General features: G+C 38.3%; 1 protein-coding gene across 2 annotated transcripts in view; it reads left to right on the top strand.

The window, feature by feature from the left end:
* LOC124711298 (calcium/calmodulin-dependent protein kinase kinase 1) overlaps positions 1-16,060 on the top strand; it is a 1,501,168-nt gene extending 1,485,108 nt beyond the window's left edge. For both annotated transcript variants that reach the window (XM_047241302.1, XM_047241303.1), the window contains 4 exons: positions 2,065-2,280; positions 9,374-9,541; positions 11,326-11,459; positions 12,613-16,060. In XM_047241302.1, the coding sequence (XP_047097258.1) occupies positions 2,065-2,280; positions 9,374-9,541; positions 11,326-11,459; positions 12,613-12,727 (633 nt within the window). In that variant the 3' untranslated portion in view covers positions 12,728-16,060. The remainder of the gene's footprint in view (positions 1-2,064; positions 2,281-9,373; positions 9,542-11,325; positions 11,460-12,612) is intronic.
* The last annotated feature ends 1,353 nt before the right edge of the window (positions 16,061-17,413 follow it).

Below are 17,413 nucleotides of genomic sequence, written 5' to 3'. Positions count from 1 at the left end.
TGATGGTATGGGGTGCCACTGGTTACACGTCTCGGTCACCCCTTGTTCGCATTGACGGCACTTTCAACATTGGACGTTACATTTCAGATGTGTTACGACCCGTAGCTCTACCCTGCATTCGATCCCTGCGAAACCCTACATTTCAGCACGATGGTGCACGACCGCATGTTGCAGGTCCTGTACGGGCCTTTCTGGATACAGAAAATGTTCGACTTCTGCCCTGATCAGCACATTCTCCAGATCTCTTACCAATTGAAAACGTCTGGTCAATGGTGGCCGAACAACCTGTTCGTCACAATACGCCAGTCACTACTCTTGATGAATTGTGCTATCGTGTTGAAGCTGCATGGGCAGCTGTACCTGTACACGCCATCCAAGCTCTGTTTGACACAATGCCCTGGCGTGTCAATGCCGTTATTACGACCAGAGGTGGTTGTTCTGGGTACTGATTTCTCAGGATCTATGCATCCAAATTGTGCGAAAATGTAATAACATGTCAGTTCTAGTATAATATATTTGTCCAATGAATACCCGGTTATCATTTGCATTTCTTCTTTGTGTAGCAATTTTAATGGCCAGTAGTGTAAGTTTTTGTCATTGAACTGTAGTTGACGCTGGAACAGGTAGGCTGACCCTGCATTCTACAACTGTTGTAACTAGCGTTACCAAAGTTGAGCCGGCCGTAGTGGCCGAGCGGTTCTAGGCGCTACAGTCTGGAATCGCGCGACTGCTACGGTCGCAGGTTCGAATCCTGCTTCTGGCATTGATGTGTGTGATGTCCTTAGGTTAGTTAGGTTTAAGTAGTTCTAAGTTCTAGGGGACTGATGACCTCAGAAGTTAAGTCCCATAGTACTCAGAGCCATTTGAACCATTTTTGAACCAAAGTTGAGTACTTTATTTTACTACTCACTATTCTGTGTTTCGTTCATAGTGTTTTTGCTGCCCCAGAGTCCACGCATCCGCATTTTATATGCCCGATTTTGCGTTGCATGCCTGAGTAATACTGACTTTTAAATCGTTTTCTTGAAAGAAAAACACCTGAATACAGTATATTTTCGTTTCGTGAGAGCTAGTGGGATGGGAGAAAAATGGTTCAAATGGCTCTGAGCATTATGGGACTTAACTTCTGAGGTCATCAGTCCCCTAGAACTTAGAACTACTTAAACCTAACTAACCTAAGGACATCACACACATCCATGCCCCAGGCAGGATTGGAACCTGCGACCGTAGCGGTCGCGCGGTTCTAGACTGTAGCGCCTAGAACCGCTCGGCCACACTGGCCGGCTGGGATGGGAGAGGAGGACAGCGCCCACCACATGGTTCAAAGCACTATGGAACTTGACATCTGAGGTCATCAGTCCCCTAGACTTAGAACTATTTAAACCTAACTAACCTAAGGACATTCACACACATCCATGCCCGAGTCAAGATTCGAACCTGCGGCCTAGCAGCTGCTTGGTTCCGGACTGAAGCGCCTAGAACCGCTTGGCCACAGCGGACGGCCCCCCTCCTCCCCCCTTGGCCATGGGTATGAGTGTCCTTGGATTTCACCTGAGTTACAGCAACAGTCTCACAGACGATGGAGAGGTTTACTGTAGGATGTCCAACACGACGACGTCGCGGTGGTTTAATGCCTACAACTGAACCGATTTTCTCAGATTTACCAACGTCTCATCACAGCTGACTTATTCGCTGCACTGCATTGATCAAACATTCTCCAGAGTTTGGAAACAGTCTTTGCACAACATTCTCTATCTTTTTAATAAGTTTTCACCATGGAAATTTATTGATCCGCCGTGGAACGCGCCATTACTAACAGCAGAGATGGAACTCGTACAATATTCAGTGTTGCCAACGTACTAGAACAGAAATGGCGGGCGTTTCAATAGTTGCATTCTTCATGGGACACCCTTTACTTTCAGAAAGACTCCCAGGTCTGACCACTGGATTAGGAAACGTAGACCGGTCAAGAAATCGGTGCGTATGTGTAGGGTCTGGATCTGGGTGAGATGGTGCCGTCGAGCTTTGCCACAGTTTACAGTGTTGGCGGTGGTGATGTTGCAGGCGGTGGACATCTGGTCGATGGGTGTGACGCTGTACGCGTTTGTGTTCGGCGACGTGCCTTGGCGGGACGACAACGTGGTGGCGCTCTACCGCAAGATCCAGACGGAGCCCGTCCGCCTACCGCCCAGGCCGGCCATAAGCCACGACCTGGCCGACCTCATCCGCCGCATGCTGCACAAGGACCCCGAGCAGCGCATCACCCTGCCACAGATCAAGGTGAGGACTGTGCCCAACGCTCCCATACCTCTCGTCCTCTCTCCCTCCTTCCCTCTCCCCCCCCCCCCCTCTCTCTCTTTTATAACATTTATTCACTTTTGCTGACAGGTTCCCTGCAAACAAATGGTTCAAATGGCTCTGAGCACTATGGGACTCAACATCTTAGGTCATAAGTCCCCTAGAACTTAGAACTACTTAAACCTAACTAACCTAAGGACATCACACACACCCATGCCCGAGGCAGGATTCGAACCTGCAAACAAGCTACTAACCTCACTGCAGTTGTTTGGATATTAATTCCCAAATTTCCTTTCTGCAGCGCCACTTGTCTTTGGTGTTATTTTATTTACCCTTAAGTTTTTATGCAGCTTGTTACTTACAACGCTGCTTACATGCACTTACACCGAGCGGGGTGGCGCAGTGGTTAGACACTGGACTCGCATTCGGGAGGACGACGGTTCAATCCCGCGTCCGGCCATCCTGATTTAGGTTTTCCGTGATTTCCCTAAATCACTCCAGGCAAATGCCGGGATGGTTCCTCTGAAAGGGCACGGCCGACTTCCTTCCCTAATTCGATGAGACCGATGACCACGCTGTCTGGTCTCCTTCCCCAAAACAACCAACCAACCAACATGCACTTACATTTTCGTTTATGCCTCACGACAATTCAGTTGGGAGGAGCACACCACAGAACTGTAGCAACGCCTTAACAAATCTGTATTTGCAATTCGAGTGTCAGCAGACATAGGCGACATAAAAATGAAAAAGCTTGCATACTTTGCCTACTTTCATTCCATAGTGTCATATGGTATAATATTTTGGGGTAACTCTTCAAGTCAAACAAAAGTTTTCAGAGTCCAAAAGCGTGTAACACGTTTTATTTGTGGAGTAAATTCACGGACGTCCTGTAGAAACCTCTTCAAAGAACTGGGTATACTAACTACTGCCTCTCAGTATATTTACTCCTTAATGAAATTTGTCCTAAATAATATATCTCTTTTCCAACAAACAGCTCAGTTCATACATACAATACCAGGAACAAAAATGATCTGCACAAGGACTTAAAAGCACTTATCTTAGTTCAAATAGGAGTCCACTACTCAGGAACACTCATCTTCAATAATTTGCCAGCAAACATAAAAAATTTAGTTACAAATAAAGATCAGTTTAAAAGGAGCCTGAAGGACTTACTAGTGGCCAACTCCTTCTACTCCATTGACGAATATTTTAATAGAAACAAATGATGTATTGCATGTACTCATACTATTAGTATTGTTATTTCAGCTTTTAAAAAATAAAAAGAAAGGTTGGCATGTTCCACATCCATGAGCATCTCCTCATCATGGATCTATGGAACAAAAATCTAATCTAATCTAATCTAATCATAGTTGTGTGAATATTTCGTTGCATTGGTGTTTCGTACTTTTCCCCCAACATGAGACAAATGCATGTCTTTAGCTCATTAGCTACAGTTCTGGAATGATGTCTACATGTGTTGTTTTGTTTCCTTGTACATTACTTTTGTACAGGCACTATGAATCATGTGTGAGCATTTGCGAGCTCTTTATGTATTAATGGTTCCTATATTGTATTACATATTGTTATTGTATTTTCTTAAGACCACAACAATGTGCTTCATACATCTTATTTTTGACTTTCGTAAATAATGCAAAAGGTACAAGTATTTACAATTTTTTATCTTTTTTTATTTTACTTTTCATTCTTAAATTTTAATATTCTTATCAGACCTATTTATATTTGAGGTATATTTTTCTGTATAGATTTCTGTAACTGGTTAAGGAAATGAAATTTCTTTTATGTGACTAGTCACTGATTATTTCAAAAAATATTACTACAGAGTTTTTATGGAACCATCAGTACGCCGGGAAAATTTCAAACATTACTACAGTTGCTGAAAAGGGACAAAATACTAATTGTATACATTGCTTGACAAAAAAGGTGAAGTGCCCAGAGGATGAGAAAGAAATGAAATGAAACTTCATAGGTTGAGACAATATGTAATTGTATTTAGTGATTACAAAATTGAGTCAAAGTTACAAAGACCATGGCTGTACCAGTCCAATTTTCATAATGTTGCTTCCCCTGGTGTGAATTCATGCTCTGATTCAGTTGGGAATGGTGTCATGAAGCCATTGTATACTCTCCTGAGGAAAACTGGCCAGTAAATGTTGTAACTGGTCTGTTATATCGTGGAAACTGGCAGTGTGATAGTGTTGATGTCTTGCTGGTCATGCACATGTTCTGTTAGGAACAGCTCTGGATTACTTGTTAGTAATGGGAGTATCTCAGCATCAGGCAAACAGTTCATAGACACATGTGCCATGTATGAACAAGTATTGTCATGTTGAAACATGTCACCACAATACTATTGCATGAGAAGTAACGTAAGGGGATGCAGTTTGTCTGTGGCATGCCTCTGTGCCATTAGAATTCCCCTGTCACTAGTAGCTGTGACCAGAAGTTATAGCTCATGGCTCCCCACACCGTGATGCTGGGAGCAACACTGCTGTGCCTTTCCAGAACATTGAGAGAATTGGGACCCCTCTCCATGTCACAATCCTGTTCATCAATGATGATCAACCAGAGTAGTGCTGATTCACAATAAAACATGCTGCCATTCATCAGTGGTCCATTCTTCCTGGCTTCAGCACAACTACAAACATAGCCATTTTGTGTAATGGTGTTAATGGCGTCCTATGCATGGGGTGGTAATTTCTATTCGAGCTGTTGCTAGATTCTAACCAACGGTTAATGATGACACAGAATGTTGCAAAGAGTCCATTACATGTTCTCAGATGGCTGGTGTACATGTGAATGTGTTATTGTGTGCTCGGTCACTGCACAGTATGGTGATTTCCCCTTTTTGGTTAAACATGATTCACTGGAACATTGACACTAAGTATGCCTGCCCTCACATTCCCTTGCAGTCCAATATCAAGCCATTGTCACATCTGAATGACCCATAAATCTGGGTACTGCACGATTTGACCAGTTGGCCAAATGTAAACCCACAATGAGACCTTTGTCAAACTCTGTCAGGTGCTGGTAAAGATGTCTCAGACAAATATGTGGCATCTCCATGTCCATCATACTGATCACTCAACATCTTATGCTCTTCACATCCTTTATATGCCCTACCACATTTGATAAGAACACAAAACAAGTGCAACAGAAATAAATTCTGGTGGCTGTTCTACCTGTCACAGAGAATGGTAGAACCAGGACTCATATGAGAAGATAGTGTGTTACTACTCCTGTGTCCAATGTTGTCATTGAGTCTGGCATCTTGCATTGCTTGTCATGCCTTAAACATGTGGCGCGTCTGTTGGTGAATATCGTTGGCCAGAAACTGGTATGAAAGTTTATCTTCCCAATGTCATATCCCAGACATGCAGTATGAGCGATAAATCAGGAGACCAAACAGACCAGTCAAGGATTCTACATACTGTCAGTGCAACTCCCTTTGCTTCGGTGTCAAAGGAAATCACTGCATTACTCACCATGCTGACAGTCCTTGTTGATCCAAATGTCATCACATTATCGTGAGCACTTCTTCATATTCTTTTTATTTAGTATAAAACCCTAAGTTTCATTTGCAGCAATACACCATTCTGCTCTTCTGTCTGCCTTCCTCTTTGTTTCCAGATACATAGAATATTTCAAATCACTCATAATTTAATACATTTATGACATCCTCATCATCCTTCGGTAGCACCAAACATCCAGGGCTTCTAGTCATTTCCTCTTTTCTTTCCCTATTGTCCATATCACGCACACTTAGAAAACCACACTTGAAATGCTTTCATGGTCTGTTTCCTTATTTCCAGACCAGTGCTCCAACTACTGAGTAAAATCTTTCTAAAATGAAATGATAAATCATCTGCTGTGTTCTACTCACAATTTCTTTTTAGCTTCTATCATCTCTTGTTATCTTGCTTCACAAATCTTTATTCTCATACTGTATCAATTATAGAAAATTGTTTCCATTGTTCTGAGGACCTTTCCTAAATCGTCGTTCATCTCTGTGACTCTCCAGTACCTTATTCAGTAGCAGGATCCTGACCAGTGCGAAGAGCAGTATTGTGGAATGATGAACCAGTCTTGACTGGTCACAGTAACTTTGTTGTCAAATTTTGATCCATGCGTCTACACATTTCTCCTTTTTCTCACAAATTAACAACATTTAAATACAATTTCTGAATGAGAAACTTGTTATGCAATCTTACCATATGTGTATGTCATTACATCTGCCTACTATGTCCAAAATGGCTACATACAGTCACTTGTTTTCTGCAAACAAATTAGATCTCACAATACTTCCCTATCAGGTATATGTGGGAAAGAGTTGATAGACTTAAGAAAACAAATTGGTATTGAATCTTCTGTAAATACAGGCCAAGAAAAGGAATGTGAGAGTGTTAAAAAGTGTTTGAAGTGAAGCTAATCAAGTTTTACCAACTATGATATCAGTAATAGATTTGTTGCAATTGATGTTGCTTACAGTAATTTCACAATAATATGTGATTAATATCTACAACAACTATGAAACTGCTTTATTTTACTGCAGCTTACTCAACAAAACCTTATGGTTTACAAATACAAGTGCTTCATTCACCTTTGAGGATATTTACCCAAAATCAGTGTCATCAAAGCTAAATAAATAAATACATAAGTAATTAAAAATAGTTAGGCAAGTATCACTGTGTCCAAGGAAGGATCAATTTATTGTAGGGTAATAATCTATAAGGATGAAGTTCTCATGGATGTGAAGGGCTATCCTTATCTTTTATTGAGAAAGGTTTAAAACCTCAATGTTTTACATAATGAGGTGCTAACAGCTCAGGAGACAGTAGATTTACATTCACTTAGTAAAGACTTCATGAAGGAATACATCCTGATATCCTGATTGTGATGGGTAGGCCAGACAATAATACTGACACAGATCCTGGGTTCATTGTAAAGCATGGCCTCCTAAAGACAGCATCAGCAGCAAGACGTACCAGTGTTGAGTTTGTATCTTTTTAAGATGCCATGACCAATCTTATTAAGATGCCATGACCAACCTCATTTCAACTCTTCTGTCAGGAGAGTTAATTTGGATTTGGAACAACTGCTTATGTCGGATTCAGGGTCAGAGCAGTCTGACCAGAGTGACCAGAAATAGTGGTTGTGTGTGCATGAGTCATGCCTACATGTGTCAATGTTGTTCTTTCTTTTCTGAAGATGGTTTTGGCCAAGAGCTCAGTGTCTGACAATCGATTTTTTGGGCTGGTCTGCAACTCAGCATATCTTTGTGCTGAGTAGCAATCTATCCTTTTCACAATTGTTAATATTCTGACCTGGACTGTCCATTCCTTAAATCTACATTTGTTTATTAGTATGCATTGGAGGGAAGCAAAAGGAGTCCTTTATTACCTCAAATGTACTATGAATTAGGCATTGTGTTCAACAAAGAAGATTTTAAAGATTGGCATGTTACCGATTTTATTGACTCAAATTTTGCAAATGCTTTAACTACTACGTTGTTACAATAGGGGAGTCCTCATCCATTGGAGAAAATAATTTTTTTTTTCATAACTAGAGTTCTGTTACCCTGCTTACAAAGTCTTGTGGTGTATTCTAGATCAAAATGTGTTCATGCTGAAGCACATTTTATTACTGAATGTGTCAAAACAAATGGGCCTGTTGTTAAGCACTTGCACTGAAAGGGAACACCTGCTAAGATATTAGTTAAACTACTTGCTAGGGAACAAGGAATGTAACTTATTGACAAGTTGAAATTGTCACCAGGTTATGTAGTAGCGTTGCTACATTGGTAATCTGGCAGCTTATTTCATCTCTGATGTAACTATATACAAGTTGCTAGACCTTCTTTGTTGTAGTTCATTTGTCATCTGTTTAAATGATGTGTGAGTGTAAGTATAATGAATTACATAATCATTGTTTATCCACACCATAATAAACACCAGCACATTCTAACAAACTGTCATGAGTGGTGAAATCCATTAGTTACATCTGTCAGAGCAGCATCTTGTTTTAAGGTAGGGAGAAGAGAAAAATTAAGTTTTGAGAGAGGCTAGGATTGAAACAAACCTTCAGTTTGAGAAAACTAAACAGTGTAATTCCAAAACACTGCATTGGCACAATAGAGCACTTTCTGTCATGTTCCTCAATATAAAATGCTAAATGGTTTTGAGACATGTCTAGTGCAGTTGAGCTTTAGTGAATTTTTGGAAAGCTGGAATTGCTGAAAGAAACTGTAAACATGCTGGATCTGTCAGCTTCTGTACAAGCTTGTGCTGCAACTTTAGCTGTTGTTTCCAGAGCTTGAAACCCCTTGTCATTCCTTGTTGGAAGTCTCAGCAAAGTAGCCTGACAAGTGCTAGTCCAGCACAGGGTGGAATGCAGTTCCAGAAAAGTCCTTATTGTCACTGTTGTAAGTGTTCTTCTTCCACAACAGAGATTTGATTGAGCACAAATTATGTACAAATAAATCACAGAAAGTAATAACTCCTGACTATAAGGGAAATAATGAACATGAAACTTATGGAAGTGGAGACCTCTCATCTAACACAGTACTATGGAAGTGTGTTGAATAACTCACAAATTAGTGCAGGAGAACACCGATGGTAGGTTCAATTGATGAGCACTCACATATGAGCCACACTCTCTGTTCACCCATATATCTTCAGTTTGTTCTCTGAAAACACAGCTTTTGATTGCACAGTAAGTGGAAGCAGTTCTGCATTAGGCAGGTAGCAAGTGTGTGCTAGCCAGACACTGACACTAGGTAAAAAAAAGTCCAAATAACAGTCCAGGAGCAAACTGGACATCACAGGTTCATCATTAATAGGTACACAAGAGAGCTTGCAGTTAACTTCAGCTGGTTGTGGCAAGTTCTGCCAAATGACTTGGTACCAGATGATGTGTCCTTCCATGCAACCCTATCAGATGTATGCATAATTATGTTGACAAATTTATTCATATGGCCAGCAGGATCACAAGAAATATGGTAAGCCTCCTGTACTTTATGTTTATGACCTGATTTTAACTTGTAGCCTTGATGTAACAGGAGCACCCCTGGGTGACAGCACATGGGAAGAGCCCCCTTCCAACTGAGGAGGAGAACTGTCAGCTGGTCGAGGTCACCGAGGAGGATGTACTGCGTGTCGTGCAGTCCATCCCCAGGCTTGACACACTCATCCTTGTCAAGACTATGCTCAAGAAGCACTCCTTCCAGGCAAGTATGCTTTCCATTCTTTTATGGCTTCCTTATTGAGTCTGAATAACAGAAAAGGCTATAGAAATGTTGTATGAGCCACTGTCCATCACACCAACATTAGTGAATGACAGAATGAGTTTTCCAAAGAAAATGCTGCTAAGCTATGTATATAGCTCAAATTGAACTCGCAAAAATCTTTTGTTGGAGAGGGTGAGCAGCACTTGATAGTTAACCCCTTAACTGCTCTGGATGTGTTAATGCATGTGCCTTTGTACCTGTCCCTGTGTGCTCTGAACATATTTATACGCACCACCAGTCCTTCTGCCTGGTACTCTGAACAAGTCTACACAGGTAGAAAGACTGGTGGCACATTCAGAGCACACAGGGACAAGTACAAAGGCATGTGCGTTAACACATCCATAGTAGTTAAACCATTAAATAATATTTTCAAATATGAAAATCTGAGATGTAATCTGTGTAGAAGTTGTTACCACATGCTTGAATGATTGACTGTCATTAGCATGTACTATCAAGTCTGATGTGAGTTCAGCACTACAGCTTCTGTCTCTGTTCAAGAAAATGAGCAAACACAAAATACTTAATTTAGTACTTGATATTCATTGTAAGCCAAACTGCATAGTTAGAAACTTCAGGCTCACAGACTCATCTTTGCAGGAGATCACACAATGCATTTAATTGCTATAAAAAAAAAACTGGCCATTAGTTTCAATAGTCTTTGTGATGTATTGAGGTTATTTGCTCCACATACATCTTTGAAACTTTAAAGTTACGTCAAAAGTGCCAACGTTGAAAATCATAACTTATGTGGACTCTAAAAATATGTCTGCCTTCTTAAGCATCCAATAAATATTTCATTGTTATTTAAGCAAATTGCACTTAGTCCAATGTCAATACAAGTTTTACTTTTTAGCTTCTCAATGTAAGTTGGATTTATGTTAAATATTGAACAGATGCATGACATCTGACATTTCCACTTATTTGAAGTGATGATACCCCATAAAACTATAATTTAGAATTCCTGTTTTCATCAGTTCAAGGAATATGATCTTGGCAGTAGCTGATACACATAAAACTAAGTGTCCAACTACAAATCTGAAAGTCTTCTTCTGACTCCATTTGAGTGTAAATTATCTATTGTAGCTTGTTGCTTCTTTCATCTATGGCTCATTAATATGAAAAACGCCAAGTTGCACCATGATTTAGAGACCATATTAAATTCTAGGTCCAACTATAACTGGCTGGGTAAGTCAGGCCTTAGGACAGGGAAAAGAACTAAGTGTACTTTCTCCAGTAACACCATGCCTAGTAAAGCACTGCAACATTCAAACCATCCTCTGGAATCGAGGACAGTATTACATTTTTTTTAAGAGAAGCTAATGGTTTTTTGTAGGATGGATTCCAACTCACAAACTACACCTGAATACCTTCGTAATGATTCACTAACAGCATTGACTGGGGGAATCATGGTGGATATATGATGTATGTAACTTTATGAAAAGATCAGCTTTATGAGTGCCATTTTATAATCAGTCTCTGAGGTGGTTTCACAAATTTTCAGATGTGTTGCATATGTTATTTCTCATTCTCAAAATAAACTGAAATTTATGCTTCTCTACTAACATTAATCTCAGTCATGTTCAATAAATTTTATAGTGACAGAAAGCTGAAACCTACAAATATAACAGCTTAGCAAGTAAAATCTTACAAATATAATAGTTTAGCAAGTAAATTGTTCTTACTTACATGTCAGAAGCCTTAAAAGCCTTGTTGTTAACTTACAGAATCCATTTGGTCGTGGAGGTCTTCGGAGAGGAGGTGCTTCTGTGGGAGCTGCTGGTTCAGACAAATCAGACAAATTCCAGAGGTCAGGACGGTCACATTCTGCACCAGGCTCTTATGATGTTGCAGCTGAAAGGTTAGTTTTGGTTTTCTTTTTGGTAGATATCAGTAGTTAGATATATCTGTACACAGACCTGCTCACTGCCATCAACAGAAATGGGACGTGTTATACCATGGAGTGCCAATCAGATATTAATAAAAATTTGTGCAATTTTTATAGCACAGCACATGTAAACACCAAATGTTGATTTTACCTGAAGTTATGTATTCATAAACAGGTTACGTGGCTTTTTATAACCCCCCACCTCTCCCCCTGTGTGCATTAGTTCACTCTTTTATTTATTTTGACATGGAAGAAAACTTCTACAAATTTCATGTTAAGGAATTTCTTGGCCTCTCTGAAACATACACTACAGCAGTTCATGAAGTTTTAGCTGCTGTGCAAAAACAGTCTCTTGTCAACTGGTGAAATGAAATACATAATCCTTGTATAACTTGTAAGAGGAGACAAAACTTGGATACATTGACACAAGCTAGAAACTTAGCCATTGCCACTGTTTGGATGTTGCAAGATGAACTGAAACCAACAAATGTGATTCATTTATGAAGCATATCCAAGAAAGATACAACTTATGTTTTAGATTACGCTGGACATATCATGACCACTGTTTTAGAATAATGAAGCACAGTTAGTGGTGAATGGAGACAACTATTTGCTTGCCACAAGTCAGTTGCGAAATAAGGAAAAACCACTAAAAATGGTGCATAATTCTACATCACGAAAATTCACATCAAACAATTGGCTCTATGGCAGAGAAAAACATCAAATTAATGCCTGATTGCCTTCATTCACTTAATTTTTCATATAAAAATTTCTATTCATTCCATAATTTCAAACAATGTGTATAAACAGTGATTTTCATCATGTCAAGAAACTGCCAAACCCTTCAAAAACCACTAAAATATGAGGTACCGACATTAGAGCAGAAAAAATGTTTACATAGTTAATATCAAATGTAAAAGTGTATAATTTTTTTGAGAAAAATTAAACAATTCATACCAAAATAATACCTTTCTTTTACATTTTGAGTGAGAACTTCACTGGTGCCTTTCATAATAATGAAAATTTCCCTGGAATGGGAGTCTTGTGAAACTGTATTCCATTAACAATAATAATTTTTGTGAAGTTACTTCAGTGTAATGCTTATAGATTGATGTTCTTTCTGCAGGAAACTTGTTTGTCAGGAAGCTCCTCTTCTGCCTTCACTTAAAGAGTCAGTGGTACCGCCAGAGACCACTCCCCCTTCAGTGCCCCAGAGTACACATGATGAGCAGAAGAGGTGAGGTCTGGGCTGAGGCAGCTGATGCCAGCTGCCTGGCCCTTTCTGACCATTCTCCTTGCAGCTGCTGACTAGCCAAGTCTTGGCTGTGAGGAAGACCTCACAATGGTGTGGCACATTTAATCCTGGTAACCCCATGGTGTTTTCAACAAGGAATTGTCTTTTTTGACATGTTAATTGATATCTGTACTAATAAAATTATTTTTCTGCACTTGTGATACCCATCAAGTATTTTATACAATTGTCTAATTTGCAACAAAACTTACAATACATATAGTTGATGGAACTATAATGTCAGCTGCCAGATGATGTATTTCATTCAGTACAATACTGATAGGTGATCAGAACCAGATTGCATTATGAACCACTTTTGTCATATATTTAGATTCTGATGCGGTGAAGTATGTACCATGCAATAGACAGATGTTTTCTAAGCTGCAACTTAAGAGTGAAATGTATTTTGACTATATAGCTTTTTGCTGTTGATATTTGCTTCACAGAAAGAGTGTGTAGTCTAGATCATTTTCCCAACAAGTTGCAGAACCATAGGAGAACTGTAAACTGTGTGAAATGGGCTGCTTCCATCTTGTGAGAAAGAAATTAATGTAAGTTAAAACTCTCAAGAAAGAGAGAGGTAAAGGGCTGCAGTGGCTGAAAAGGAGGCTCTTGAAAAGGACATGGCTTAGAACTGACATTAGATAGATCATTTCATTAAAAATGAGCTGGTTCTTAATACATGCACTGATACCCTAAAAAGATGCAAATTTATTTCCTTTTTTCACCACAAATTTCTCCTATATTACTGCCTGTCCATTGCGTTTATTATTTGGTATTCCATATCTCAGAATGTTTTCAGCACAAATTATGACGTTTGGACATTTACATACTTTTATGGTGCATCAAAATTCACCCTTATAAGAGACATCTTCAAGATGTAACTTGTTCCTCTTTGGTATTGGGAGAAGGGGAGGTGATCTATCTTCATGGAAATTTAACTACAGCAATCCTTGTAGAAAAATCTTTTGTTGATTTCAAAATGTTCTGCCATGTGCTAAAAATTGATCTGAATCCTTTTCAGTCAGAATGGGTGTGCAGTGCCTTGCTGTAATGAATCTGATATCACAATCACAAATAAAATAATTGCCATCAAAAGTAACAAGAGTTCATTGACATTTCAAAATTACTATATGCAGACAGTATGCAAGCTACAAAGTTCTTAGTTGAGCCCATGGGTGCTTGGAAATTTTCTTACCAACTATAGGTGAAGGCGAGTTGACATTGCGAAGCACAGCTAAAGCTATTGCTGGGTAGAAATTGTACACTCGAGCAGAAAACAGATGTCTTAAATCTCATGTATATTTTCTGTCATCCTTACTTTTCTGTACAACAAATGCTCATTTCCACAATAAAGCACCAATTACAACCTTTACATTTATGTTGACAATGAAACAAATCAGCAGTGCCAAATCACTAACTGATTTAAATCTAAAATTTAGCTAAAATGGTTGTCCATAAGCAGGTCTTCAAGGTATATTTGTAGACACTTACTGTGGTTTTTTTATATTTTTAAAACTGATCCAAAGGAAAGTATGTAATATAATTGAATTTCTTAGTTTTTGTCTTAGATCATGCAGCTGTTAATGGCAAGAAGGAATGAAAATCATAAACTGTTAATGGGACCTCCACAGAGACTTTATACTGCTGTGATAAAGTTATATAAAAATGGTAGTTTGCAGTATTTGAAACTGGAACTGTTGAGCAGCTCTGGTGCTTGTGTTATGTTAGCAATAAAGAACAGACATTTATCTAAGGATCCAAACTTGCTGAAATATAATCAGTGGTATATTATGTGCTCATTGTTGTTCTAATGACAAGTAAAAATAACATGGAATTGAAATTAATATCGAAGCATACAAGCTATATGGAACAATTTTTTAATGTTTGCAAAAAATAAATAAAACTGGTGGTATTAATTGGGGACCAGAATATAAGAACATTATACAAAAGTTATAAGGCTCTGCAATGAAATAAAGGTATACTGCATGCTGCTAAAAGCCTTTGTCAGTGGTATTTCCAGTGTTGATCTTCCATTTCTATTGTTAATACTGAAGTTATAAGCAGTTAGAAATTGTTACGCACATTTCAATTTATCCATATTGTTGGAAGGCATAACAAGAGTCAAACTGCACATAAAAGGTACAAGGTGTGTTTTCAAAACATAAGGACCAAGGTAGAAATTTTATTTTGAATGATAGATGTGTCTGAATTTCAGTGCAATTCTACAGCACTAAATATGTGACTGGTATCTGAGAGACTATAACAATATGCTTTTCATCTCACAGACACAGAGATGATGGATACAAATTTAATCTTAGGAGACTTTTCTCCAGGTTTGTTAATAGGGAAAGAATGATACAGAGATCTGGTTTTATGTGAAACAGTAAGCCTCTTGTTAATTCTTCTCATAATTTTCCCATTAATATGTGCTATTATAAAATTTGACTCATTAAGGATTGTTAAATAAGCACGGAATTAATCTTTGCACTTTAGAACAGTTTATATTTATTTTTAACTACACGCACAATTGAATGTTTTCAGTGGTGAATGCATTTCAAGCAAGAGGAAATTAACTTTTAAAATATATATATTTTCAACATGTTCTGTAATGTAGCCACAAACTGGCATTTTTTTAAAAAATAAAGGTGCTTTCAATTTCTAAAGTGTTATCTCATATCTGCAGCAGATAAACCAAGCAAATATTTAAAAATTTCTCTGTTTGTCACCATTATTTCTTTTAGTGTAAACTGATTATTTTACTACATTGCATAACTCAAAGCATGCATTATATATGTAACCACATCTCATTCGAATTGGTAAATATTCTTGTGATGTCTCAGCTTATCTTGAAACCTTTATATTTGCCTCTGAAATAACAACTTCTGTCATTGTTTAAATGTGCTACTATGTCTTTCAGTCCTGTGATTAATGATGTCAGTGGCTGCCTCACACACCTTCTTGTTCTTGTTCATAACTAGGTACAAAATAAATTGTAACTGTTTTGTGGAGTGTGCTACTGGAAAAAGGAAACAATGATTCTCAGCTACATGTATTGCTCTCACTTCTTATGTCTTTTGGACTTTAAGCAGTATCTGTGTACATAAATGTTCGTGCACTGTTCTTTTTTCATGCACATATTTCTAATAAACATCTGTAATATTAGACAATCACTGTCTAGATGTTTTATAGCATTTTTTATCCTAGTCATCAATAAATGTTTACAACATTTTGCATATTTATAAAAATCAATAAATGTCTCTGCATTTTCATTGTTAATAATTCTGTGCATTTTCCAATTTCCTTCTTGATACACAGTGAAACAACTTCATGGACAAATTTAACTTTCCTCAGCTTCATTTTAAGCCCAGATGAGCTTATCAGTAACTCAAATGTAAGACAGTTTATGGGAAACAGTTTAAAATAAATGACATATTCAAATATGCACTAATAATACCAAGTTGAAGATTACCACATTTTTAGTATGATCAAAACTTGGGTTTGTTGGTGGAAGACATAGGTACCTATACAAGCACAAACACTGGATTCATTTAACTATGGAGTTATTAAAATACCCAGACTCACCACCACTTTGTGAACAGACATCTGAAGATCCTAGAGCTTATATTGATTGAAACATACTAGATTTGCTAACATATACCTACATAGAGCCACTGCACTACAGATTACTCTGATCATGACATCATACCTGCAGAAATATAAGTATACTACTTGTCAACAACTACAACACATAGTCAACAAAATTGCCATACTCTACTCTCACTACTGTAGAAAAAAGAATTCAATTTAATAAGTCAATGTGATGATGATGATGATGATGATGAGAGAGAGAGAGAGAGAGAGAGAGAGAGAGAGAGAGAGAGAGAGAGAGAGAGAGAGAGAGAGAGTAGAGAATAATAGGTATCTTGAATACTTTTACGCTCCTACTACTTGTACAGCAGAAGATGAAGTAAATATTTGCTGTCACCACTTGACAAGGAAGGAAGGGTGGAATACCAAGAGACAAAGGACAAACCTCAGATTAGGCAAGGAGAGTGATGGGAATCAAACATATTTTGAAGGAACCATTCATACATTTGTCTGGAGCAATTTAGGGACATTGCTGAAAAACTAAATCTGGATGACCAGATGGGATCAGAACTGTTATCTTCCTGAATGGAAATCCAGTGTACTAACCATTGTGCCATATGCCCACTAGCCACTAAATAGCAGAGGGCTTCCATTTTGTGTATTGAAAACTGAATGAGCCAATTGAGAAAGAGTGGAAAGTATCATTTTTCTTTCTGGATGTTTGTTTCCTTTTCTCAACTAATTAAACTACAGCTCCTTCATTGATTAATATTGGAGGTTTGCAGATATCATACATTATTCTTTGACAAGTTCTGAGCAGATATACCTGTTGCCATTTTTGTTAGACCATTATACCATTATACAATATGTTGAATTAGTAATCAAGTAGTGTGTGTGTGTGTGTGTGTGTGTGTGTGTGTGTGTGTGTGTGTGTGTGTGTGTCATGTGACAGTAGTGAGTACTTATAAAATTTAGTATTGTGTTTTTTCTGTATGAATGAGAGGATTCAGGATAGTGTATCATGATGCAAGCAAATATCTTACTG

Source organism: Schistocerca piceifrons, chromosome 8, assembly GCF_021461385.2.
Source record: "Schistocerca piceifrons isolate TAMUIC-IGC-003096 chromosome 8, iqSchPice1.1, whole genome shotgun sequence".
NCBI classification, from domain to species: Eukaryota; Metazoa; Arthropoda; class Insecta; order Orthoptera; family Acrididae; genus Schistocerca; species Schistocerca piceifrons.
The sequence above is the reverse complement of the archived record's forward strand: the minus strand, read 5'-3'. Positions and strand labels throughout refer to the sequence as shown.